This window comes from Mauremys mutica, chromosome 2, assembly GCF_020497125.1.
Source record: "Mauremys mutica isolate MM-2020 ecotype Southern chromosome 2, ASM2049712v1, whole genome shotgun sequence".
NCBI lineage: Eukaryota > Metazoa > Chordata > Testudines > Geoemydidae > Mauremys > Mauremys mutica.
In genome coordinates this window covers 193789345-193816332 of record NC_059073.1, presented here as the reverse complement: position 1 = coordinate 193816332, position 26988 = coordinate 193789345, and the positions used below count along the sequence as shown (strand labels likewise).

The 26988-nt window shown below is 42.6% G+C and overlaps 1 protein-coding gene across 1 annotated transcript in view; it reads left to right on the top strand.

The window, feature by feature from the left end:
- The window catches only part of ADCY1 (adenylate cyclase 1), a 224952-nt gene that overhangs the window by 149683 nt on the left and 48281 nt on the right, over window positions 1-26988 (top strand). Inside the window, exons 6-7 of the mRNA XM_045005001.1 lie at window positions 11296-11454; window positions 13288-13429. Coding sequence (XP_044860936.1) covers window positions 11296-11454; window positions 13288-13429 — 301 coding nt within the window. The remainder of the gene's footprint in view (window positions 1-11295; window positions 11455-13287; window positions 13430-26988) is intronic.

Genomic DNA, 26988 nt, shown 5'->3' with positions numbered 1-26988 from the left:
AAACCTTGCAGATCCTTTGGAGATACATGGCAACAGAGACACAATTCTGTATCTCCATACCAGCTCTGGAGCTTCATGGTGGCATATCTCCATTAGACTTCCTTTCAGGAGAATTCCATAGTGCAGAGAAAGGCAGAGAAGAATCTGATATAACTAGTGTCTGTATCGCATTTCTGTCTTCTTGTGATACATTAGCTCAAGCATGATTTGATTCTATGTCCCATTTATCAAAATGACCAACATTTTAAGAGGTTTGGATAAACTTGTCCATTTTCAGCCATCCATTCATCCAATATAAATTCCTGTTGTATTGTATATATTGTGAAATTTGTAAAGCATTTTAGGATGAAAGGTGATATACAAACCCAAAGAGCTATTATTATTTCTTTTATGTAATAATAATTATTATTGTTGTTATGTAAATACAGTTAAAACATAGTAACAAGGGATATTTCAGCAATTCAGATATACACAATAGGATCAGAATCATTATTGTCTTTACTAAATAAATGTATCCTGCAAAGCCATCTATGCATAGCATTCCTTCTGTAGTAAATAGGTGTTCCACTTAGAGAAAGTCTTTGGATTGGGGAGAAGTAAAGTTAGACATATCGACCTTCTACAAATTCTGTGAACTTCTCATTTAAAATGTACGCAAAGGCACTGCTTCCTCCTCTTACCTATTTTTAAATATGAAAGTTAATCAATAATTTCATTAGTTGGACTCTCTTTCACGTGTATATATGTAGTGTAATGATATCACTTGAGCTGCCCACTCTTTGGATATCTCATTTATGCTAATATTAGAAATGGGGCACATTCTCTTTTTATGTTTGCGTTTATGTCTGCTATCATGATAAGTAAACATCAATAAAAAGTCAAATTAGAAAAGAGGGAATGAAGCAGATGGGCTGCTGTGTATTATCTAGGCACAGTCAGTGAGAACTCATGGTAGAAGATAAGTAACAGGCAACTTCAGCATTTTCTTTTTGACAGGGTTTAATAAATTGGAAAAGACAGCACAGTGTGTGCATTGAAGATTAGGAGATGGTGGGAGAGGGCAAGATGAAGAAGAGTCAAGGTTGACGGAGCAGTAATTGGTGGTGTCGGATTTATAGAGAGAGTTAAATTGGCAGAGGCCAATCCTTCATCTTTCACACATTTAAGTAATCCATTGATTTCAATGAAACTACTTGTGTGAGTAAGGATTGCAAGACCCAGACCTGCTGCGTATGCCTTAACTAACATAGAAACTGTGATCATCTCAGAAATCAGAAGGGGGTCAGGGAACAACTATTGTTGCCTTTGAAATCATTGCAAAAATTTTCCTCGCTTTAATATGAGTGTACCAGGGTGTCCTGCCCCTTTAAGGGCCAGGAACCTAGGACCAACCAGCCTTGTTCAGTTTATCAGACTCAGCTGGGGAGGGGGTCAGGTGAGCCTTACAAAGAGCTGAGAGCCCTCAGTTGAAAGGGGTGGGGGCTGCAGGATTGAGGTTGGCTCCTGTGACTAGCCCTGGAACAGAAAGATAGGGGAGTTGAATGAAAGACCTCTGGGTCCCAGCAGCCTGCACTGATTGTGAGCTTTGATTGAATTAATAAATTGGTGCCCTAGAAAAAAGGCCTGAAATACTCCAGGTATGGCAGTGAGACCTTCCTGGGAAGGTTGGGAAATTCGGACAGGCAATTGGCCTTGGAACTAAAGGGGAAACTGAGGAAGAGGCTAGCCTGGATCCAGGCCCAGTACATAACACTGTGACAGGGAGCATCATCCAGTCAAACATTGTTGAGCTCTGTGTGCAGAGATTAGATTGATTGGAATGTATAGCCAAGCAAACAGACTCAAGAGCTGCTAACTGGATTTTGTCGATGCATAGGTAAAAATATTTTTTTTTACTTCTGTGCAGAGAACAAGCTTGGAAAATTTCAGACTCCAAAGGAATTTAGTTTGAGAGTGTAATGAGCAAATGAAAAAGGGGATTAAGGCACAGTTTATAATGGAAGTTGAATTTCAACTTTAATTATAGTCCATCAGTCTGGTTAGTGATTTTGTATCTGAAGATGCTGCTGTTCATCAGTTCCATGAGATGTGGAAGCATTTTAGGTATTTAGATTACCCTTCGTTTCAGGCAACATCAGAGCTGTAAAACTAGTGGGCTTCTCAAGGTCTATTTGCCCCACTGCAGAAGAGGTGTATTGCTGGTATAAATCCTTGTCTGGAGAAAGGTTCCATCTCTAGTATCAGCCTTGTCACATTACACAATGAAATGAAAAATCATCTGTTTGAGCTGTTTGATATTCCCCTGGTGGATCTTCTGAAAGGGTTTAATGATTAGGTAATCACAATAGACATTTCCAGTAAAGCTTTCTTTGGGATGGACAAAAAAGTCCTCAGTGTATAGAGTTAGCCCCTGATCCTCCAAACACTTACACATGTGAGTAGTTCTATTTGTTTCATGGGATAACTCACGTGTGCAAAGTTATGTATGTGCACAAGTGCATGCAGTAACAGGGTCTTAGATTACAAGCTCTTTAGGGCAGGGACTGTCTTTTACTACATTTTTGTATAGTCCCTAGGACAATAAAGTACGTGCTCTCTAACATGTCCATGCAGATGCGCCTTTTCTAAATGCCCTAAATATGGCCCTGCATTTAGGTTCCATTTGATGGTGCTTCTCGTTGTTACCAGTAGAGTGATCCAAGAAGTGTCGGGAGATTCTCTAAGAAATTGATTGAAAATTTCCTATCATTGCCCCAACTTCTTTCTTCCTCAGAGCAATGTCTTCAAATGCACAATCCAAGTCAGACTATGGTCAGTGCGTGAGGAGTCTCTTTCATAGTAGTAAAATGCTTAGGCTACAGTCCTATCCTTGTTCTGCATGCTGAATTCCTATATAGCCCTGTGGTAACGGAAAAATTCACCACTGTGCAGGGATACAGCTAAAGTCGTATGCCCCATTTAAGTCTTACCTTGATGGCTTAAGTGGGACTTGAAGTGGAGTTAAGTGTTACATAGAACTTGTTGGCCCACAGCATGGGTGTGAATTCTGCCCATAAATCTTTTTTTATTAGATTCATTAGTGACATAGTTAAACATGCCCATATTCTTTAGCTTCTCATCAGTATGTGGCAGGTGTCATCATCTCACTTTTTAATAGTATTTAAGCCAGGGATTCTTTCGCTTCATCTTATTTAAATTGCTTGTCACACCTTGAAGGTTTCAGTCATCAGTATTATTTATGAGGGTATTTTACTTTCAAAAATCGTATATTTATTATGTAACTGCCAGGGTATATTTATTATGTAACTCAAGTTTTCCAAGCTGCTGGCTACTCCCCAGTAGAGTGGGTGGAAGTGGGAGCCTCAGCCTCATTTAAAGGTGGGAGATTTATGAGTCTTTAAACAGAAAATAATAACTTGCATCTTTCATTCCAAAGGATCCAAAAGTATTTCAAAACCTGATATACTAATTACATATAAAGAATTCCTTTGCTCAGGGTGGAAATACAACCTCTTCAGGGATGTAATGTGGGAATTATTTAATCGTACTCAGTAGTGCCACAGGGCAGGGAATGAAGTGTAATGTATCCAATTGAAAATGAAGACAGAATATGGATAAGGAGGAGATAAATATTACAGTGGAATGTGGCCAGAACACTGGGGTTAACATTCACAAGCTTGTGAAAAGTGTTAGAGGATCTTTAATCACTATCCTTGGGTGTACCTCTCCTCAGCTAGATGGCACATATCACACTACAGTCTCACGCTGGGGCACAGGTTCAGTACAGAGGGAAGCATGCCATAGCTGAATCACTAATAGCACTTCCAGCACCACTTAGGTGTTCCTGGGCAGTCTCCCATGCAGATATTCACCTGTTCCAATTCTGTTTAACTGTGGGAGCTAACAGGATAAGGTAAGGTTCTTCCCTGCATTTGGGGCAAGAATAGATGGGAATGTGAAGAAAAGTGGCTTTAAGCCACTTTATCCCACTATATATTCTGAGTGAGCAAAGAGCCTGTTTTTCTCTGGGGTAAGTTAGAGCAGACCCGAAGCTGCTTTTTCTTATGTTTAAGGCTCCCTCTTTCAGGGAGGTCATGGAAGTCATGGATTCTGGGACCTCCATGACTTCTGCAGCCGCACGAGCTGCTGCTCCGGCGGCCCCAGGCAACTGGTCCTGGGTGCTGCCCCAGAGCAGCGGTCGAGGAACAGCTGCGACGCTCCAGGCCACCCTCGGCCCAGAGGAGCAGCGACAGTGGCAGGGCCCTGGGCTGCCCCTCCACAAAGGAGCATCAGCAGTGCCAGAGTCCCGAACTGCCCTCCACCCCCAGGAGCAGCAGCATCCACTGGAGCACCATTTCCCCTCCCACCTCCCCGCTCCCCAGCAGGTAAGACTTTGTTAGGGGTATTTTTAGTAAAAGTCGCAGACAGGTCACTGGCCATAACTTTTTGGTTATTGCCCATGACCTGTCCGTGACTTTTACTAAAAATACCTGTGACTAAATCGTAATCTTACTTATGTTCTGCTTCTCATGGCATCCCATGGGCTCAGACAAGCAGAAAATGGCTATTGCATAGTATGTTACAGACGTACTCCATTTTCACTCCTGGCCTGCCTTTACCCTTTTTCTCCCTAAGCAGATATGTCCCTAAGCTAGGGCCTGAGAGCTTGGCTAGCATACAGCCCTTACAACAGCTCTAAGTCAGCTGAGGAGCATTCTCAGAGGGCTGTTGCCTGCAATACAGAATCAGGTGTGACTTTGACATGGATCATAGAAGTTTCTGTGTTCAGTTCATTTGTGGGCAACATTTCAGCCCATATTTTACCCAGACTGCTTTATCCATTCCTACTGATGAGCATGTGTAATAGATTGTTTAGACGTATAAACACTTGGTATCAGATGGATTGATTTCAGTAGGAACTGCTGTCTGCCCTGTACTTTTGAAAATCAGGTAATTTATTTAGGTGTTTGAACATAGATTTAGGAGCCTAACATTTGCCTTCTATTTTTTAAAATCTTGGCATTGGGATTAAGGGATCCAATTAAGATGTTTGCCTTTCAAAAGACTGGCCCACAGTATGTGCAGTGTAGCTATACAAATGGCACTCGGTCCCTTATGTATTCTGCACTCTCCAGTGAAACACCCATATTAAACAACAGAAGAATATGATAGTGTGTGGTCCTCCCAGACATGGCATCTGTCATAGCAATTAATACATTTATTCAAAAACATCCAGATAATCTGGAGGCAATTCATAGTAAGACAGTCTTTGTCATTAGCATCCAAGAGCTAACTTATTCCTGATGGTTCTTAAATGGAACTACCATCCTAAAAGTATCTAGGAAAATTTCAAGGGACATACTCTGTTCCTAATATTTAAGGACCACCAGCTGGGAATTCTTTAGACTTAGAAAGCAGAGTTCATACACTTAAATAGCTGGAAAAGCTCATCTTTGGCTTTACCAGGAAATATCTCCTTGTATGCAGACACTTTTGGACTTACATGGTAAATGAAGATGGGAACTTAATGACTTGTGGAAAATGGGATAAAAAGCATTTTCTTATTTCAGTGCTGTCAGTTCAAAGTCAGCCACTACTGATCTATTCTGAAATGCATTTCCATCTGATAACTGTTCAGCAGCTTCTTCAGAACAAGTTTGATAGTTTGTAAAAGCAGTATGAAACTAGGAGATGGAGGAAAGCCAACTGCTGCAGGGGAGCATGTGGATTGGACGCAGATTTCTCTTAGAGGAGAGGCTAATGATAGAGAATCTCCAGGTTATAGTAAGGAGCAGAGTATGGAAGAGGATAATGTAAGGGCCAGGTCAGATGATAAACAGTCACATAAGAAAGAATCTGACACATCAGAAAAGGGCAGACAAATAAACAGGGACAAGTTTTTTAAAGTGCTTGTACATAAATGCTAGAAGTCTAAATAATAAGATGGGTGAACTAGAGTGCCTCGTGATAAAGGAGGATATTGATATAATAGGCATCACAGAAACCTGGTGGACTGAGACCAATCAATGGGACACAATCATTCTGGGGTACAAAATATATCGGAAGGACAGAACAGGTCATGCGGGAGCGGGGGGGAGATGTGAAAGAAAATGTAGAAGCAAATGAAGTAAAAATCTTAAGTGAATTCACATGTTCCATAGAATCTCTATGGATAGAAATTTCATGCTCTAATAAGAATATAACATTAGGGGTCTATTATCGACCACCTGACCAGGACAGTAATAGTGATGATGAAATGCTAAGGGAAATTAGAGAGGCTATCAAAATTAAGAACCCAATAATAGTGGGGGATTTCAATTATCCCCATATTGACTGGGAACGTTTCACTTCAGGACGAAATGACTGGAAGTTAGCTAATGTAACACCAATATTTAAAAAGAGCTCTAGAGGTGATCCCGGCAATTACAGACCACTAAGTCTATCGTCGGTACCAGACAAATTAGTCAAAACAATAGTTAAGAATAAAATTGTCAGACACATAGAAAAACATAAACTGTTGCGCAATAGTCAACGTGGTTTCTGTAAAGGGAAATCGTGTCTTACTAATTTATTAGAGTTCTTTGAAGGGGTCAACAAACATGTGGACAAGGCGGATCCAGTGGACATAGTGTACTTAGATTTCCAGAAAGCCTTTGACAAGGTCTCTCACCAAAGGCTCTTACGTAAATTAAGCTGTCATGGGATAAAAGGGAATGTCCTTTCATGGATTGAGAACTGGTTAAAAGACAGGGAACAAAGGGTAGAAATTAATGGTAAATTCTCAGAATGGAGAGGAGTAACTAGTGGTGTTCCCCAGGGATCAGTCCTAGGACCAATCCTATTCAATTTATTCATAAATGATCTAGAGAAAGGGGTAAACAGTGAGGTGGCAAAGTTTGCAGATGATACTATACTGCTCAAGATAGTTAAGACCAAAGCAGACTGTGAAGAACTTCAAAAAGATCTCAGAAAACTAAGTGATTGGGCAACAAAATGGCAAATGAAATTTAATGTGGATAAGTGTAAAGTAATGCGCATTGGAAAAAATAACCCCAGCTATACATACAATATGATGGGGGCTAATTTAGCTACAATGAGTCAGGAAAAAGATCTTTGAGTCATTGTGGATAGTTCTTTGAAGATGTCCATGCAGTGTGCAGAGGCGATCAAAAAAGCAAACAGGATGTTAGGAATCAATAAAAAAGGGATAGAGAATAAGACTGAGAATATATTATTGCCCTTATATAAATCCATGGTACACCCACATCTCGAATACTGTGTACAGATGTGGTCTCCTCACCTCAAAAAAGAAATACTGGCACTAGAAAAGGTTCAGAAAAGGGCAACTAAAATGATTAGGGGTTTGGAGAGGCTCCCATATGAGGAAAGATTAAATAGGCTAGGACTCTTCATCTTGGAAAAGAGGAGACTAAGGGGAGATATGATAGAGGTATATAAAGTCATGAGTGATGTGGAGAAAGTGGATATGGAAAAGTTATTTACTTATTCCCATAATACAAGAACTAGGGGTCACCAAATGAAATTAATAGGCAGCAGGTTTAAAACAAATAAAAGGAAGTTCTTCTTCACACAGCGCACAGTCAACTTGTGGAACTCCTTACCTGAGGAGGTTGTGAAGGCTAGGACTATAACAGCGTTTAAAAGAGAACTGGATAAATTCATGGTGGTTAAGTCCATAAATGGCTATTATCCAGGATGGGTAAGGAATGGTGTCCCTAGCCTCTGTTTGTCAGAGGATGGAGATGGATGGCAGGAGAGAGATCACTTGATCATTGCCTGTTAGGTTCACTCCCTCAGGGGCACCTGGCATTGGCCACTGTCGGTAGACAGGATACTGGGCTAGATGGACCTTTGGTCTGACCCGGTACGGCCGTTCTTATGTTCTAAATAATTGTAGCTAAGTCCATAACTTCTTAAAATTAAAGGAGCAGCAGAGGCTGGGTTGGTAGAGTGGATTTCATCTACCCATAGGCCATTTACACTGATCCACAATATACTAGGATTATGAGGGTAGAATGAATTTCAGCCTCAGTTTGTTTCTGGGTCCAGTTTACAAAGCAAAAAACTGATTCATTAGCTACAGAAATAATCCATGGAATGAATAATTTGACAAATTTCAATTTCTTTTCTAGAAATATGGTTGTCCTTGAAAAGCTGGTGACTTTCCAAAATCTATTCATAATTTGAAATTATTTACTGAATACTTTTGGCAAATAGTTCTTGACCTGTGGATTGTTAATGAGCAGACTGTAGTGAATTTCTGATATTCACATAGAACAATTTTGATTCGTTTTGATTAGACAGAAATGTCACAACATTGGGAGGACACGCTGAAATTTTGTATCAGACAATGTTTTCAAAGAGATGTCAGTCAACAATGAAATGTTGCTGCAGGGAAATTTTAGCCACAGCCCAAATTCAAAAGCTTCTGATTAAAAATGTATGAGGTGAACCCAAATTAAAACCTACATCGAAAATTCAAACAGCATAAAATTAACCCTGTGTGAAATTTCACCCCAGCTGGCCACCTACTTCTAGAGAGAGAGAGGAATTTATGCCCCATTTTAGAATGCAATTCTAACTGTGGAGATAGCTGCTAAGCACATGTGTAAGTTTTTTGCAGTTTCAGTGCAATAGATTGTTGTCAATTGTTAGAAATAAAAAGTCCTCTCAATGCCACCCGAGTGAGATAAGTACTATTAACACTGACTTTAACAGCTAATTACAGTTTCTGCATGTATAAAATGTAAATCTCTTCAGGCTCAGCCCTGCATATGGGGCAGTGGGTAGCTTTGCTACTACAGGAGGAAAGATATTACGGCTCAGTCACAATTCCTCCCCTGCTACCTTCCTATGCTGAGCAATCGTGTTACTTCACCCTTTCTTGGGTTACTTACCACCACCCCCATGTCTTGCCAGCTGAGCTGCCTGACGCATGGAGAGTGGAGCCAAGACTGCCCCATCCCTGATATCCCCCACTGGCATCTCCTCATGCCCATTTGCAAGCGGGTGAGGGGAAAGTCTTATGTGCACAGCCTTGCTCCCTGAGCCTCAGTCAGAGAATCTAGTGTCTGGCTGTCCGGGGGACCCTACTTCCCTGGGTGGTCTCATAGGACTAGACAAAATCTAGCCCCATGTATTTCTGAATAGCTAACCCAACTACATGCAGGAGCACAGGTATCAGGACTAGAATATCATGTTTGTGTGACTTGGGTAGGGGGAAAGGGCAGAACTTTCCCACTTACTGATTTTGAATATGAAATCTTGAGAGCAGTAAGCAAATTAATACAAGAAAATGATTCCTGGTGTGTTTAAATATGCATCATCATAGAGGAGGGAATTAAACAATCAGAGACGCTTCAAAAAAATTTTTTTACCTCAGTAAGTTTTAAATCAATGAAATGAAGTGGAGTTGTTCATCAAATAAAACTTAAGTAGAACGCCAAGCAAATATATTACTACAGAATAAGGAAATAAATCAGAGGAGATAAATATTTTTATTGATGTTTATTGTTTAGGACTTTCTCTGATGCACAAAGAGAAAACAGTGGATGGAATTCACCTTAGTACAGAGGGTTAGCACCATCTCCTCCATATCATGTTATTATCATTGCTATGAATCTGTATTACAGTCACACCTAGAGGCCAACCACTGTGCCATTTACAGACAAAGGCTGGGAAATGTTATCTCCATTTGGCAGACTGGAAACTGAGACACAGACAGATTAAGTGACTTGCCCAAGGTCACACAGGAAGTCTGGGGTGGAGCTAGGAATTGATGCCAGAGCTCTTCAATCCCGGTTTAGTGCTATACCCACAAGACCAACCTTCCCCTCAGTGCCCTGTATGAATGCTTATGGTGAAATCCCTTTACCCATATAAATCCCATGTTCTTTGTGTGAGACGAATTACCAGGCAAAATTCCCCAGCCTCTAACACAAAACCAGGCTATATAAATAGAATATATGCTCTCTATGAAATGAAGGATCTCTAAAAGTAATATTGTCCATTTTAATATTCAATTGAAAGCAATCCCTTGTAATACTGTATTTAAATATGTTTGCTTGGATGCATGTCAGGTTAAAATTACACTTAATAAGATAGTTTCAACAATTTTCTTTTGATTCCACCATCAGTTTGCTGTCAGCTGTCATAGCTGCCTAAAGTAAATATGCATTAAGAAACAGGAAAATTTATGACAGAATAAACTGTGGGTAAATAAGTGGAGACAGAAGATAAACAAGCAAGTGCTGTAGTTTGGCTGTCACTGAATCAGTTGAGTTACAAGCAGAGTGTATTTTGTTTATCTTGACAGGAGATCTAAGCTTCACAAGGAATTTAATAGGAAATACTGAGAAGGTGGCAACTAGAACTACATAGTACAGTTGCAAAACTTGAATCTTGGGCCACGTTCACAAAAAGGTTTGCTAAGAGGAGCAGACTTTTCAAGTGAACTTTAACCCAGTTTCAGATGACTCTGGGACAATATAAATTGAAGCCATGTATAACATCTGCTTTAACCTTGAATTTTTTTCTGGATGAAATTAGGAGAAACATAATCTTTGACTGAATTTTGCTTTGAGTGTTTGGATTCAGTCAAACCTGAAAATCAAATCAAAACTTCATTTGGTGCTGAAAGATAGGAATTAAACTACTCACTCCTTGTAAGAAACAAAACATTATATTATTATTATGGTTTAGATCTTGGGTAAACTTGCCATTACTCCAAGAGACCAGAAAGAGATGTTTTTATAGGAGCGAAAGTGAAAGGAAATAAAACGGAGAGCAATAAGAGAAAATAAATCAGCTTTACAGGTGTGCTATAGACAGTGACATGGCGGGTCCTGATAATGGAAAATCTACCGCTGGGGAACATTGTGGTGGCAGCAACTTTCTACTGCTGGGATCATTTCTCTTCCCTGTTCTGTTCTAAGTGTAACTGCCCATCTAGCACTGAGCTGTTTGAATTTGTATTTTGCAGCTAGTATGATGTAGCCAGATTCTAGGTGAAAATCCACTATGGGATACTGAGATTTTGATTAGCTGGGATGAGATCACCAGATCTTTTTCATTAGTGATATGAATCAGGGTTTGAACTTTTCCAAAAGCTTGGGAAGGCAAGAACCTTAACTGGCTATGTCACCTGTCTGAAATTTTTAAAGATCGTTTCTCTGCAGTTGGCAATGTGTAGAAATGATGAGTCTTGGGAGAAAGAGACAAGAAGGTGATGGAAAGAAATGTTCTTCTCTAAAAATCTGATACCATCTATTGCAGGTCTGTAGCAGAAGCCACTGAAGTGGATCTCAACATGAGAGTTGGACTACACACAGGCAGGGTACTTTGTGGGGTCCTAGGTCTCCGCAAATGGCAATATGATGTCTGGTCAAATGATGTGACTCTAGCAAATGTAATGGAAACTGGAGGATTGCCTGGGTAAGTCTCAGAGAAAAAACTACAGCCCTGAATGAGAGCATCAATTATTTCTCTCTTTAACTGAAAGTATTTTGCAAAGCTAGTTACTATAATAATTGATACATAAGGGTGTTTCAGGTTAAGGACTCTTATTGGCTGTATTACCTGCTGTTCAAACATCTCCTAAGGAACACTAGGGTTGAGTGACCTGTAGATTTCTGTTAGTAATGGTTCAGAGAAGGTAATGTGAACAAAATTCTGTTAAAATGTAAATGTCCTTTGAATAAGCTTTTCACTAGAAACTGCCAAATATGAAGGGTAGGAATGAGGCAATGATAAAATTTCAGTCAAGAAAGAGCTACATACTCCTCTCAGTAAAATGGAGTTACCTCAATGTAATGGAGGGGAGGATTTGCCCATCTCTGCCTCCAAATATGTGCCTTAAGTATTACCATTACAAAGTCAGATTTTCAAAGTTAGGCATGCCCAATGCCATGCAAACGTTAGTTTGTGCCTAATATATGTATCCAAATACTAGGCATATGTGTGCAAATGATGTATATGCACATGCTCTTGGAGAACTAGTAATTTAACTGGGTATGGGCACAAGCAGGTACTGAAATTTCAAGGCCGCATTGAGCTTTCTTGAGTACACGTTAAGTGCATGCAAATATGGTAGAACAGAACCCCCTGTATCAGCTGGAGATTTGTTGGATTTTTACAAAACAATTTGTGTTCTGCTGAACGGGGAGAGATGGAGCCTGCTAATTCTTGTGGTTAAGATGGGAAATTTCCTACTTCGTTGACATTTGTTTACTATAGATGATTTTGGTAGTTTCGTTTAGTTTGCTTTGGAAACTCGCTTATCTTAAGGCATCATAGTAAAATGAATTTGAAAAGATATTTAAGAGAAGTAATACTTTTACAGTTAAATTTCTATGAAAATGTTCCATGTGTAAAGAGTGGCATAGAAGAAAGTGTAAAAACAGTTATAGGAAAAATAGACCAATGGGGAGAAACCTAGCTGGCATTGTTGCGAGAACAGAATGGGTGGGGGCAGCTAATGAAATAGATTGGCTAAATTAAGACCATCAGGGTTTGTCTACATGGGGACATTCAGAAAAATTAATCCAAATTAACCAACTGTGTGTATGTAAAGTGGATTAAACTTCATTAAGCCCCTGTGTGGACCCTCTTATTCAAAATTAAAGTGACTGTAATTCAGTGTAGCTTATTTCACTTCCAAAGTGAATTAAACTAAACTGAATTAAGGGCACTTTAATGCTGATTTAGAGCGTCCACCCAGAGTCCTAATGTGGTTTAACTAATCCACTTTGAAAGTTAATTGAGGTTCAGTTTCCCGATTACACTTATGCAGACCGAGCCCTCAGAGTTGTAAATGGATGGGAAAGTGAAAACAAAAGCCTTACCTTTATATAGCAGAAAAAGATCAGCCATTAGAAAGATTTAAAGAGTGGAGTGGCATGCATCAAACAGAGGGCCAGTATCTCCAGCAAGTGCTTTAATAAATATTTAGAAAGCTAGAGTACTTGAAATATAACATGTATGCCTGCATACTTTGTAAAATCAACAAGACTTCAATTTGAGGTGGTACTCTGTAGTTACTTACATTTGTTCAAAGCATCTGATAAATTTAGGAAGTTTTATATGCTAAAAACACCTCGGCATTCGAGTTGGTTGCGAGAATTTAGGCTGCCCTACAACAAAAGTTCACCTACTGTTTGTGCATGTAATTCACCTTTGTGTTGGCCCTCTGCACAGTGATGGATTTCACCCAGAAGAATAGGTCCTGGCTCATTGCTTTAAATTATTTTTTCCTCTCGTTCTCTCTAGGAAAGTTCACATAACAAAGACCACCTTAGAGTGCCTAAACGGTGACTATGAGGTAGAACCAGGGTATGGCCATGAAAGGAACAGTTTCTTGAAGAAGCATAATATTGAAACATTTTTTATTGTGCCATCCCATCGGAGGAAGGTAAGCTTCAGTAATTCTAGCTTGTTCCATGGTGTAATTTCATAGTTTAACAACTATATTGTGAAACCACCCTTAAAACAGAGGCAATATCTTTATATATTAACTATTGAGAGAGACAAGGTAGGTGAGGTAATACCTTTTATCGGACCAACTTCAGTTGCTGGAAGAGACAAGCTTGTGAGTTTCACAGAGCAATTCTTCAGCTCTGTGAAGCCCAAAACTTGTCGCTTCCACCAACAGAAGTTGGTCTAATAAAAAGTATTACCTCCCTTACCTTGTCTCTTTCATATCCTGGGACCAACACAGCTACAACAACTCTGCAAGCAGTGTCTTAATTATTAACAGTTCTTCAAACCATCCGTGAAAATAGGATCTTTTATTCTGAAGGGAGGGGGACATCATACATGATTAGTTCTGAAAATTGATCATTCTCTGAAAAATAATCTACTTTTAAGTATGAACTGTCAGTAAAGCAGATGGTTCATTCAAACCCTGCAACTGTACTGACAAATAGTACATAATAAAATATCACCCCAGTGACTGAAGTTCATTCTTCTCTCCCTCTTTTCTTTTATATATGCATTTCTGAACATCAAACCTTCCATCTTTGTACTCGTTGGTTGGTTGGTTTTTTTTTGGTTATTCTCCCCTCTCTCATGTCCACATTTGGACATGTTTACATTCCCAATCATGCTCCCCTAACCCTTCCTACAATAATGTGTGATACTAGTGGCCCATTTACTAGGCCTGAAGGAGTCCTCAGGGGATAGAAGCAGCAAAAATAGTGATTACAGTCATGTCTTGCCTGCAGCAGAAAAGTAAGTGAAATAAACTCACCCATAATTGACCTAACGTACTATGGGGGTTTGAAAAAGTTGCCATGTGAGCTCTACAGCACACACCTAGTTATCTAGGTCAGGGGAAGAAGCTAGAGTTAGCCGGCCTGGTTTTGTGTCCATATACCATTGCATCATGTTTGCTAATCATTCAAACACCTTAGAACAAATCTTGTAAGAGTAGCACAGCAAATACTCAATACTCTGCCCAGTGTGTTCATTCGCCTCCTCCTGATGAGCTGAGCTGCTCCTGAGGCCTCAGATTTGTTGCCTCTGTTCATTCATCCACCTCAGCCACAGTCTCCACATGCCCTCAGTATCCCCCTTCCAATCCACGGCCTTCCCAAAGCTCTGCTCCCCTTATCCCTGTTCCCCTCCTCTGCCCCCTGCAGCACCTGTGCTTTCCTGACCCTTCCTCCACCCCACCCCATAGAAGGCCAACCCTGAATGTTAGGGGGTAAGGATAAGGTGGGGAGGAAATTAACACCCTAGGAAAGGCATGATAGCAGGAGCCTTCACTTCACATCTCTGGTGTTGCTTAGAATTGAGCTGATTCTGATGGAGACACTGGTGTAATCTAGTTCCCTCTCTCTGCCAGGTCTTTGAAGATAAAGAAAGTGGAGGCCCAGTGGTGTGATGAGAAATTCATCAGCCATGGGTCCTAATTCTGGTTCAGAGGTGCAGGGTGTGATTGGTAAAGTCTCCCTGCGCCTCCAGGACTTTAGCAAATTGATGTAATACATGCATGTCTTGTGGCACCAGCCTGGCAGCTGGACCTCATAATCGATCGGCCCAATCTACTATGTGACTTCAGAGGCCTTTCCACTTAGACAATAGTTTGGATTCAGTTGAGGGCGGCAGGATTAGGACCTGGTCTCCTGGTTCAGAGCTCGGCAGCCTGGCTCCCTTGTTACACTGTTGTGCCTGAATCTGCTGCACCTGCCTCAGATTTTCTCTGGCAAAGGTCCCTAGCATCTGAAGCCTCTTCTGCAGCTATATCACATGATGGACAACCCCCACTAACCTGTGTCTCTTGCCCTACCCGGCCCTCTTTCAGAAGGTTGAGAATACCACAGGGTGATCTCCCATATGAGTTTGAAGGGGGAGAACCCCTTTGATACTTGAGGTATCTCCCATATGGCAAACAACAAGGCTGGGAGTAGCGTATCTGAACGTTGCCAATCCTCTTCCACAAATTTGCATAGCATGCTCTCTAAGATCTTGTTAAAACATTCTACCAATCTGTCTGTCTGGGGATGGTATAGGGAAGTTCTATAGGGAGGGCTCATGTATCTAAGAGATGGCAGAGGTCGGCCATCAATCGGAAAGTCACGTTCGTCCCCTGATCTTTTAAGATTTCGTGGGGTATCCTTACCCGTGCAAAGACCTTGATGAGGTCAGCGGCTATCTTAGGGAGCACAGCAGTCCATATAATGGGACTGCTTCTGGGTAGCATGTCCCATAATCCACTATCACGAGGATATACCGGTGGCCAGAGGAACTCTTGTCTAGTGGGCCTACCAAGTCAAGTCCTATTCACTCAAAGGGGATCCTAACCACAGGAAGGGGATGAGGGGCCCTTTCAGCACTCCTTTCGGATCCATGCATTGGCACTCTGAACATGAGGCACAATAATTCTTCACCTCCTGGCGGATATCTGTCCAGAAGAACCGCCGTGCCACCTGTTGGAGGGTCTTTTCTCTTCCAAGGTGCCCTGCCCAGAGCACTGAATGGGCGAGGTGTAAAAGACCCTGGCGCAACCTCCAAGGGACCAGCAGCTGGTGAAACACTTCTCTAGTATGTGGCTCTTCCACCAGGCAATAGAGGTGGTCATGCCATATTTCGAAGCATGGGCCTTGGGGTTTTTGGGGAGCACCCCTCCCCTCTTGATTTATAGCGGTAGCCTGCTCCCAGGGGTGACTAAGCGTAGGGTCCTCTCAGATAAAGTCACCATCTTGTTCAAGCTCTGTTCGTGCATTATTGACGGAGGAGTCTGTTCATGTAAGTGGGGGCACTGAGATCATGGCACATTTGGAGGGCCCTTCCCCTGGGTTGGCATCCTGATCCCTCACAAGTATCCCCTTTTTTGTCAGCCCTTCGCCTTCTGCTGTCGGACGGTACTGAGAGGGCTCTTGCAGTACTAGGAACCACGGCCAGTCCCACCCCAGAATCACTGGATAGGCCAGCCTGGGAATCAAGCCTGACTGAGAGGGCCACCCTTTGGTGGTATATCTTCAGCATCACCCGGGCAGCAGGATACAAATGTAGGTCTCCATGGACACATTGGATGTGGATGGGGGTCCTGTCTGGCACCAGATCACCTTGGATGAGAGTTTGGCTACAGCCAGAGTCAATCAGTGCTGTTGCAGGAACCCCTTCTATGAGCACCGGGATCTGGAGCTTCTCTGGGCCCCTCTTCCGAGCCCGGGGGCTGGCTACCCAGACCTGCCCATAATTGGGCATATACCTATCTCCTAGAACTGGAAGGGACCTTGAAAGGTCATAGAGTCCAGCCCCCTGCCTCCACTAGCAGGACCAAGTACTGATTTTTGCCCAAGATCCCTAAGTGGCCCCCTCAAGGATTGAACTCACAACCCTGGGTTTAGCAGGCCAGTGCTCAAACCACTGAGCTATCCCTCCCCCCATCATGTTGGAAATGCCCCTCTAGACCACATTCATAACAGCGGTCTTGGCCCCTCTGGGTGGCGAGTCCATTCTAAGCGGATTGGCTCCGACTAGTTGGCTTTCATCCCACTGTGTAAGGCCTCGGGTAGCAGTCGGCTTCAGACTCATGTCAGTGTTCCTGGTCGGGGCTCTCGACAGGAGTTGCAGTCCTCCCAGTGGGACCAGGTGGGGTTTTTCCCGGCTGGCCGGCCTTTCCCCCTGGGTTCCTGCATCTTATGGGGCTGGGGTTCCGTAATTTTGGCCACCAAGTAATCTTCCATCAGTCCAACCGCTTCCGTAAGCGTTGCAGGGTGGTCTGTATGCACCCACTCCTTCCCCCTGGTCTGGAGGATTTGGTTGAACTGTTCCAAAATTACCGCTTCTGTCAGTTGAGCACCAGATCACTTGTCGGGCTTTAGTCATCACCAAGTGTAGTCCCGGAGAACTGAGCCACCGGTCATGGCCTAGCCCCTGCAGGGTACCATTTCTGATTAAAGCACTGGTGGTATGTCTCGGGGCTGATATCGGTCTGGTCTACTGCGGACACCTTCACTTTTTCATAGTCCACGGCGTCCTGGTGGTCAAGGTTGCGATAGGCCACCTGGGCTGGCTCCGTTAAGTAATGGGCTAGAAAGGTGTCCCACTTTCCCTGATAGGCTCGTCCAACAAGTGGCGGCGTTTTCCTGTTGGATTTGCTGCTGGATGCTGCAACATCTCCTGTTGGTGGCTAGTAACCTGTTGCAACACTTGTGCATATTGCTGCTACTGTTGTTGTGCTACCTGTTTTTGCTGGTTTTCTAGGAGCCATTTCAAGACCTTGTCCAATTCCATGCTGGCGTCTACTAATTTCAGGTAGCTAGAATGCTAGGGAGGTCAAGCGAAGAACCCGTACCTCCTTCGGATCTACTATTTTAGGCCTCTCCTCAGGCCTGGGGTGTTGCCCACATTCTCTACCACGTGTGACATGGTTGGGTGGACCCCGTTTATGCGGGGTGAGTGTGCCTCGTCTCCCTCAGGGTGTAGGGGCAGGGTGTGCGTAACCTGCCTCTATGTCTCCGTAGTCAGAGTCAATATACTCGCCTCTGTTAGCAGGGCAATGAGGCCTAGTGGCCAAAGTCAATGTATTCGCCTGCCTCCATGGGGCAGTAAGGCCTAGTGAGCAAAGTCAATGGATTTTCCCCAGTCCGCAGGGCACCAAGGCCTGGGGACCAACGTCATTGCATCTGCATCTGCCCCTGTTAGCAGGGCAGTGTGGCACAGTGGCCAGAGTCAATAGGTTTGCCCCTCTAATCGGGCAGTAGGGGCTAGTGGTCACAGTCAATTGATTCATCTCTGTTCGCAGGGCAGTAAGGCCTAGAGGCCAAGTGGCCTCAATCAGGGAAGGGGGCCGCCATGCCCAGAAAGGGGGATGGTGGCAGCCCAAGTAGGGGGCCTGGGCCTTCCCTCTCCACTGGACTCCAGCCCAAAGCCCTGGTAGTGGCAGGAGCGCATGCCACTGAGTCAGTGGGGGTGGTCCGACCCAAACATGCTGATTCAATATTCCAGTTCACTAACTGGTCCACTATCTGATTCCCCTGGGCTGCTTCCTACTGTGGTTCCTGCTACTGCAGTCTTGGTGTCTTGGCTGTCTCTGGGTTCCCTGGTCTGCACTGTCCACGGCAACTCTGGACTCTGTGGGTCCTCCGTGGGTAGCCTGATGTCTGCCTGCGTTGTGGCATCTCCAGCTCCCATGGCCTTGGACTTCGGCTGATCCTTGGCTGGAGCCAGTGTCATGCACCCTTCCTCTCTGGCAGTCAGCCTCAGCTGAGCTGAGCTGCTCCCTTTTATACCAGGGCATTTGGAGCATGCCCAGTAGAGTTGAGGGGATGTGGCTTCCTTAGCCCACAATTTAGGCTTAACCCTTCCCCGTTCAGTTCGGGGCGAGCGTGCCCCATCACACCACGTCAGACAACTTAGGACACAGACCTCCGTACACCTGACCCTCCTAGTCTATCCTAACAAGTTTTTCTTAGGCACTGGATGTTTATATGTGTAACCTAGAGTTATAAGAGCACATATGAAAAAATAAACCAGAGATGTGGAAGAGAAATAAGTCCCCACGATTCAGGGCATTAGCCACCCTTTTAGTAATGGGGGTTTGGAGGAAGCTTTCCTTCAGGGCTGGTTATCCCAGATGGTGGTTGTAGGGGTTATGCACATTCTCTGAAGCATATTGGACACTGTTGAAGAGAGATTACTGAATTAGATGAGGTACTGGTCTGATCCAATATAGCAATTCCTATGTTCCTGTTTCCTAAGAGGCCTTTTCTGTAAAGGTTGTTGGTCCAATATAAACTTGCTGTGAAGTTTGTGTCCCTTTACACCAAGGGGCTGGATCTTGTTCCCATATCTAGAGAGAGTTCTACTTTTGGCTTCCATGAAAGCAGGATTAGGCCCTAAATTAAACAATGTAAACACACAGAGGCAGGAGGAGGAATTATTTAGGCTAAAAATACTGCTTCTTGGGTATAGATTTTTTCCTCCATTATTTTAATATAACTTCTAGTGCATTATATCTCTAATTTATTATATTGGTGGTGGTGGTGGTGGTTTGGAAGCAGAAAGGCTTAACTAAAAGAAGTGATCTTTTGGGAGGCACTTAAAGGAGAAGAGCAAGCTAACTTGATGCACAGAGACAAATGGAAAAAGGAGGGAGGAGTTGGCAAAGCAAAATTTATGAGTTGAAACCATTTTAAATATTATGGTAACCAGGTCAACATGCATTTTAATTGTAAGGATGAAGGGCTAATAATAAGTGAGCACACGGTTCTTTATATTTGCAAGGAGTGTGTTGAATAGCGAGAAGCTAATGATTAGCTTGTCATCAGCTGCAAAAAGCAAATGGCACCTTCCCTATTATTGTGTCACTGATTGATTTATGGAAGTGCCAGATGTTGCTGTACAACTTAGCTAATAACATTAGCTCTCTGGTATGCATCAATGGAGTGTCTGTGAAACTGGCAGAAAAACACTTCATGAATTTTACTGGTATCGACTGATTTCTCCACTGGGCTCACAGATCAACCAATGTGTCACTTTGCAGTTCATCGCAGCATATCAAACCTTTCCATAGTCATTGTATACTTGCATACTGATCACTGGACCATAAAACATTGACTAAAAATGTTTTATATTATCTTTACATTCAACACAAAGCACATAGTATCCCCACCCCTCTTGAATCAACCACTAAATCTCTAGAGACAGATAAATGGAAGACTGTCCCTGAAGCTTGGACAAAATCTGATACAGTTAGCTGAATTCAGATGTCCACTGGTTTAATATTGTATTCCTTCCTCCTGAGCCTCCATAGCTGAAACATGGTCACATTTTTTATTCTTTATGCATCATCTCTGACATTAATATGAACTGACTTTAGCAGGTACGATGCCAACAGGAATGAAAATCAATGTTATCAGCAACAGATGGCCAAGAATCTGTTCAATTTGAAAGGTAAATAGGAGCAGTTTGGGATATTTTGTTTTAATTAAGAGAAAGATATATTCCCCACTTCCTTCAAAATCTGGTCTGTCGGAATGATCTATCGTCATGATGATTTTGTAAGCCAAGAACAAGAATAATAACACACGAAAGCCCTTTCATGTACCAGTTGCACTTTAAATGAGAACAGATTATAAAATATTCACAACTTTTTAATCTTTTATTTGAGGCCCATTAACATCCAACTCTAGAGGTCTGGTGTGATCATTGACTTAAAATGCACATTAGCAAGTGGAGAGGGACTTATTGGAAGCAGCCACTGAGTCATTTTTTATTTTATGTTTTGCTTCGTTACAATTATTATTTCCCTGGAAGCGTGAGATTACATTATAGGGTTTGGTTAATTATAGTTGTTGTTTTTAATCAGCAAACATTATAGCCAACACTTTCAAACTTAGTGACCTAACATTAGGCTCCTAAACCCACCTAAATAATTCATCTGATTTTCAATGGTGCTGAACGCAGATCTTTGCCACTGAAGTCAAATTAAAATTTTGGCTTAACTATTGAGCTTTCAACTTGAGACACATGGGGACACACCAGTTATAAAGATGTTTTTGGCCTTCTGAGGTACTGCTGATGTTACTGTACTTCAGCTCCCTGTAGAAAATTCCAGGCCAGTTCCTAGCAGCAGTGGAGCTCCCTGCAGGAGCTCAGTATGTCTGCCCAGCCCCAGCTAAATCTCTGGATCTGATAATTACCCTCATATCTTTCCTGGCTTATACTCTTCCAACTCTAATGTTGTTCTGCATTCAAAATTAAATTTTAGTGTGTGACTAACTTCCTTTGTTTCACCGGACTTCATTCTCTGATTCACTGGTCCTCATAATCACCACAGCCAGTTAGTCAAGGCATCATTGCTTCATTTGTACAGCTGAAATATGGATTCCATCTGGCTCCCAGCTGTATAGTTGGCACATATGCATCTATGAGGTTTGGTCTTTGGCTTTGGTAATATCCAGACAGTTATGGTCTTAGGTATACTTCCTTTGTAACCATTGTGTTAGTTCTTTTCATGCCTCTTAAGAAGCCTCATTATCTCACATGCTAAGAAAACAACAAAACACATTTAATGATGTAATGTGTCCAGATAGTTTACCAGATGGCTAAACAGTGGCTAACTCTGGACTTACCTGGTGGGGAGAAACATACAAAAAGTTATCCAAGGAAGTCTCAACTTCTGTGGTCACCTGGATAGTACATGCCATCGGTGTCACTCTTTGACTTGTTAAGCTCTCCTGCTTGATTCAGTACTATCTGGGAAAGACAGATAACCCCGAAAAACAGAAGAGGCAAAATGATTCTGTGGGACACCAGTAAATAAAAAACCTGAGGGAGTTATACCCATGGAAGTGATACTAAAATTATAATGGTCATACTTAAATACAAATCTACATTTATAAATAGTTTATAAAGGGTTAATGCATCATGGATGTTTTAATTAATAGTTATTAAATTGTAATGAATTGCTAGAGTCCAACGGGTGAATGGCTTCCTTACAGGTGTCTGCAACACCTTCTACTAATGTGCTTATGGATTATTAACAAACAATTTGAATTGCCTTTGATTATTTGCTTTTCTTTATTTGTGGTGTGTGACTGGTCACCTAAATCAGGTGGTACTTTTTTCTGCTCTCTGATAGGATAACATTAACGTTCATCCATAACACATGCTACTCATTTCTGTAACATGCTTACAACATCTACTAATCATTTAAAATAGTCTATTAATATGAAGTGTGGCTGAAATTAGTACAGGGAAACAGTAAAAACTGTATATTCACAAGACAGTTAAGCGCACTTTTAATTGTAGATACATGCACAGCTTACTAGGCCCTGTCTAAAAGGGAATTACAATGGAGACCCTGATTCTGCGAAGGGATCTGTGCAGAAGAGCCCTTGTTCTTGTGGAAAGTCCATTCGTTTCTGTAGGACTGTGCATAGATATAAGGGCCTACTCATGCAAATGAGTATCCTAGGTCCTTCAATACTCAGGCCTGGTATTGTGACAGTTCTACATGCTCGTAACTGATGTGTCAGGTGATTCTTCCTGCTGCCTTTCCGGTCAGTGACCAGTTCCTGTTTTGTTCCTCCCTTTTGTTATCGCTTTGGGGCAGCAAGTCAATGTACATGGATCTCATCATCACAGGGAGCATGGGTTTTGGCTTGCTTGTGAGTGAATATTGCTTAGCTTATACTTGTACATTTCACTAGGCCTGCTTAATCTATATTTGCATTTAACAAGTCTCAGTCCCCTTTATGTTAGGCTGACTAACTGCCTTTCTTCAAATCCATTATCTTCCTGGTTGATCTGCAGTCCATTCTCTGATTAGGCTCTCTCATCACTCAGCTGGCTTATACTCAACTTACCCTACTGTAAAAAGATCTCCTTCCTTTTACTTTCTGTGTCTAGTCAGATTCCTTCATATGGCTACTCTCTTGGTCTCGTCTTTCCCTTATTTTTCCCATTTTCTCTGTGAAAGGTCTTGCGTTTTTCCCTCCTTCCTCGCCATATGAATATGGAACTCTCAGGAAATCTCAGCAAAACCTCCCTACAACTCCCTCTAAAAGCCTAGTCATATCTAATTAGTTGTGGTCACTCAGTGGGACTGTGACCAATCAGAAATTCCCAGGTGAACGGGCGTAGGATCTATCCTAGTCCCTCATTAATCTCTCTGGTGTCCAGCGGGTGGGATTCCTGACAGAAGGAAGTGAGAGCTAGATGGACTTCTGCATCTCGGTTACTAATCTGGTCTACTTTGGTGAAGGAAGTCTTTTACAAAACACTTTCTACTGCAGAGAACTACAATTCCCATTTTCTCTAATCTAGGCGCTATTCCAGCCAAACCCTGCTACCAATGACATATCTACAAATGAGAGGAAATCAATAATTGTTTGTTTTAGGAGAGACCTGTTCAAAACACTTAAGTGCAGGATTCCTCTCCATATGAGACACTTTGGGATCATCTTTTGGAATATGTAGCACTAAATGCTTAAGTGTTGGAGAGATCCAGAGCAATTATCTACAGTACACCTCTGAGGAAAACTTACTATAAACCACAATTACATTTGATAGCTCAAAAGGTAATCAATTAATTTCTTTGACTCATGATGTAATAGGCAGAAATTCAGTAACCTGGGTTTCATTTTAAATTGTGTGACAGCAGCTGCAGGAGAAGTGTTGATGGCTGTCACATCACTGTCATACACTGTTGTTTCATCTAACATAAACAGATGTGATTTTAAACTTCCTGCAGTCACAATCCTGTCACTGAGTGAATGGCTGTAAAGTAAACAGGTTGTATAGAATTCTGATGCTTCAGAAGGAGATCAGAACACTATTTTTGACACCGTGCAATATCCTCAGCTGGCGTAAATCAGTGTGACTTCACTGGAGCTTTGCTAGTTTACATCAGCTGAGGATCTGTCCCTGTATGTTGTACTAAGCCCTATGCCTTCCCACCACTAAACAATGAATGTTGTTTAATGTATCTTATCTGTAACTGATTTGATGGTTTTGTTCGGCTTGGAATGAGCAGGAGCGGATTTACCATGAAACAAATCATGCGGTGGCATGAGGCCCCCAAAATGCAGGACAAATACCTGACAACCTGTCCCCGAGTCCCGGCCGACAGCGCAGCAGGGCTCAGGCAGGCAAGCTGCCTGCATGCTGTGGCCGGTGGCCCCACGCCGCTCCCAGGAGGCAGATGGCTGTTGGCACATCTCTACGCGCCCCTGACGGGGTGGGAGGTGGCTCCGTGCGCTGCCCCCACCCTGGGCAGTGCACGGAGACCCGCTGCCCCCCTCCACCAAAGGGGTGCACAGAGACATGCCAGCAGCAGAGCTAAGGCAGCTCCCTGCCTGCTCTGCCTGCCTCCCTCCATGCCGCTTTGCTCCCGGAAGCAAACGGCATGTCCCTGCGGCCCTTTGGGATGGTGGGGTGTCTGCGCGCTGTCCCCACCCTGAGTGCCGACTCTGCAGCTCCCATTGGCCAGGAACTGCGGCCAATGGGAGCTGTGGGGGTGACACCTGCGGGAAGCAGTGCCTGGAGACCCTGGCTCCCCCCACTTAGGAGCTGTTGTTGGAAGGGTGTGTGTGCCAGTCGCTTTGGGAGCCATGCCACCCGATTTAAGAGCCTCCCTCCTGCACCCCAACCCCTTGCTGCAGCCCAGAGCCTGAACCCTGCACTCAAACTTCCTCCCCTCCTGCACCCCAAGCCCCTGCCCCAATCAAGGAACCTCACTTTATTTTCATTTACTTCCCATTACTTATAATATAGGAGCAGGGTGAAGAAAAAAAGAATGAAAAATGTGGTGGGGAGATAAGAGAGACTGTTCTTTTACTTGGCTGGGTCCTGAGTGGGGGCCCTGGAAAATGAAGCTGTGCACAGGGACCCACTAACTCTAAAGCCGCCACTGGGAATGAGTGTAGAACAAATGTTGCATATTATAGCATAGAACAAACAGCACAGAGCAGACTTCAGATTCTATCAGCATTCAGTATATTTCCCCCTCTTATGTGAAGAACACAAACATTTTTTATATTTTATTGAAATGTTCTGTTTAGGCCACTGTGAGATTTATCTTCACATAAAAATCCTTTTGACTTCAATGGGAGTGACACACACAAACATTACAGGATTGGGCTCTAAGAAATTAGGAAGGCTGAAGAGGAAATCAACGTGATATTATGCAGCTTATTTTGTGATGTGCAAACAATACGAAATAAGTTTAGCATTTGTTTTTTCAATCAACATTCAGAAAGAAAATGAAATACTCATTGTGGGGAAGCTGGAAGTCTGGGAAGTACTCATGCAAATGTATGTTTGTGCAAAAGTTCATGCCAGAATTGATTATGGGTAACCATCTTAAACATCTCCTGTTCAGAACACGGTCATCCTATCAGAGAGCAGAAATACAAACACCTGGTGACTTGGATGACCAGACACACACTACTAATGAAGAATAGTAAATATTTGAAGATATAATCAAATAGTTTGGACTAGCTGATAGGCTGATATATGTTTGCATAAAGCATTCATCAAACAATTTTGAATGAATAGCATATTTGTAAAAAACAAAGCTTGTCTGTAGATAACGCACAAAAAGTAAAAACGGGCTATGTCTGTTCACTTATTCACTACAAGCAGTTCACCAACTCGCGCAAAAGGAAAAGCATGTTCTGTATTAGCACTTTTCCACAAAGCCCCAAATAAACATTTTACGATAGGCTGCATAACATGAATTGTGGAATATGGTACATTAATGCCAACACACACTCTAAATTTAATAATACATGAAAAACTACAGAGCCCATTTATCTCGATAGGATGGTGTCCCTAGCCTCTGTTTGCCAACAGTTGGGAATGGGCAACAAGGGATGGATCACTTGATGATTACCTGTTCTGGTCATTCCCTCTGAAGCACCTGGCATTGGCCACTGTCAAAAGACAGGATATTGGGCTAGATGGACCTTTGGCCGTTCTTATGTTCTTATGACTTCAGCCTGTCCTGTCCTGTCCTCCTCTGCATTTGATGTGGGATGCTTCCTCCTCCTCCAGGCTGCCTGGATCATCAGGGGGCATTGAGTGCACAGTGGAGAGAATCTCCCTGCTCACAGTTCCAGTGTCCAGCACTACAGCCTCTAAGAGAAGAATATTGCACAGAAAATCCTGCTCATCTGTGCGAGTTTGGGCTGGAGCATGCTCATGCATGCAGATACTCTTTAGCAGCCAGCCTCTAGCAAACCTCTACTGGCCATGTGCAAATGGCAATTTTCAGAGGCTTATAACTGCCAAATGTCGGTGGATTTTTACAGGGACAGGAGGAAAAAGCATCTCTCTGACCCCAGCCAAATTTAAAGTCTCTACTGCAAAGCATGGGGTGCCAGAGATTATCAATAAAACAGTTGCAAAAAAAAATTAACATTGGCAAAACAATCTATTTTCTCCAGTGCTATTCTCAAAAATGACTGAACCAGTGTTGTTGAACTTGTCCAAACTTTCCAAAAATATTTGACACCCCATTTGGAAAATTTCAGTCCAAACACTTAAAACTTGGGAAAATTATAAGTAACTGAAAACAGAATCTTACAGTGGAAAACGTTAAGCAACCTTGATTATTCACTGCCCCCAAAATGTCAGTAATGCAGAGTTAAGTATGATCATCTACTTCCTGAATGTCACGTGCACCTGTACTTAAATCTCTAAAACCCAGGAAATACAGAGTTACAGTACACACAAGCTATGCCACGCAACCTTAACTCTGCCCCCAAAACCAGTGGGGATATACTGTCAGTATGCTTCAGCTAGGACTGCACTATAATAAGCAGACATAAGGACTGACAAAGTAAATGTGCCATTTTATGTGCTGTGTTTTTTCCCCCCACAGAATGGTATTCTCTTATTGATCTGCATGTACTCCAACTGCCCTTCGCTGTGTCAGGGACAGCTATATTGACTGGTGCAAGAATTATTGCAGCAGGTTGCCACAGATCACACCATGATATGAGGAGAGGTGCA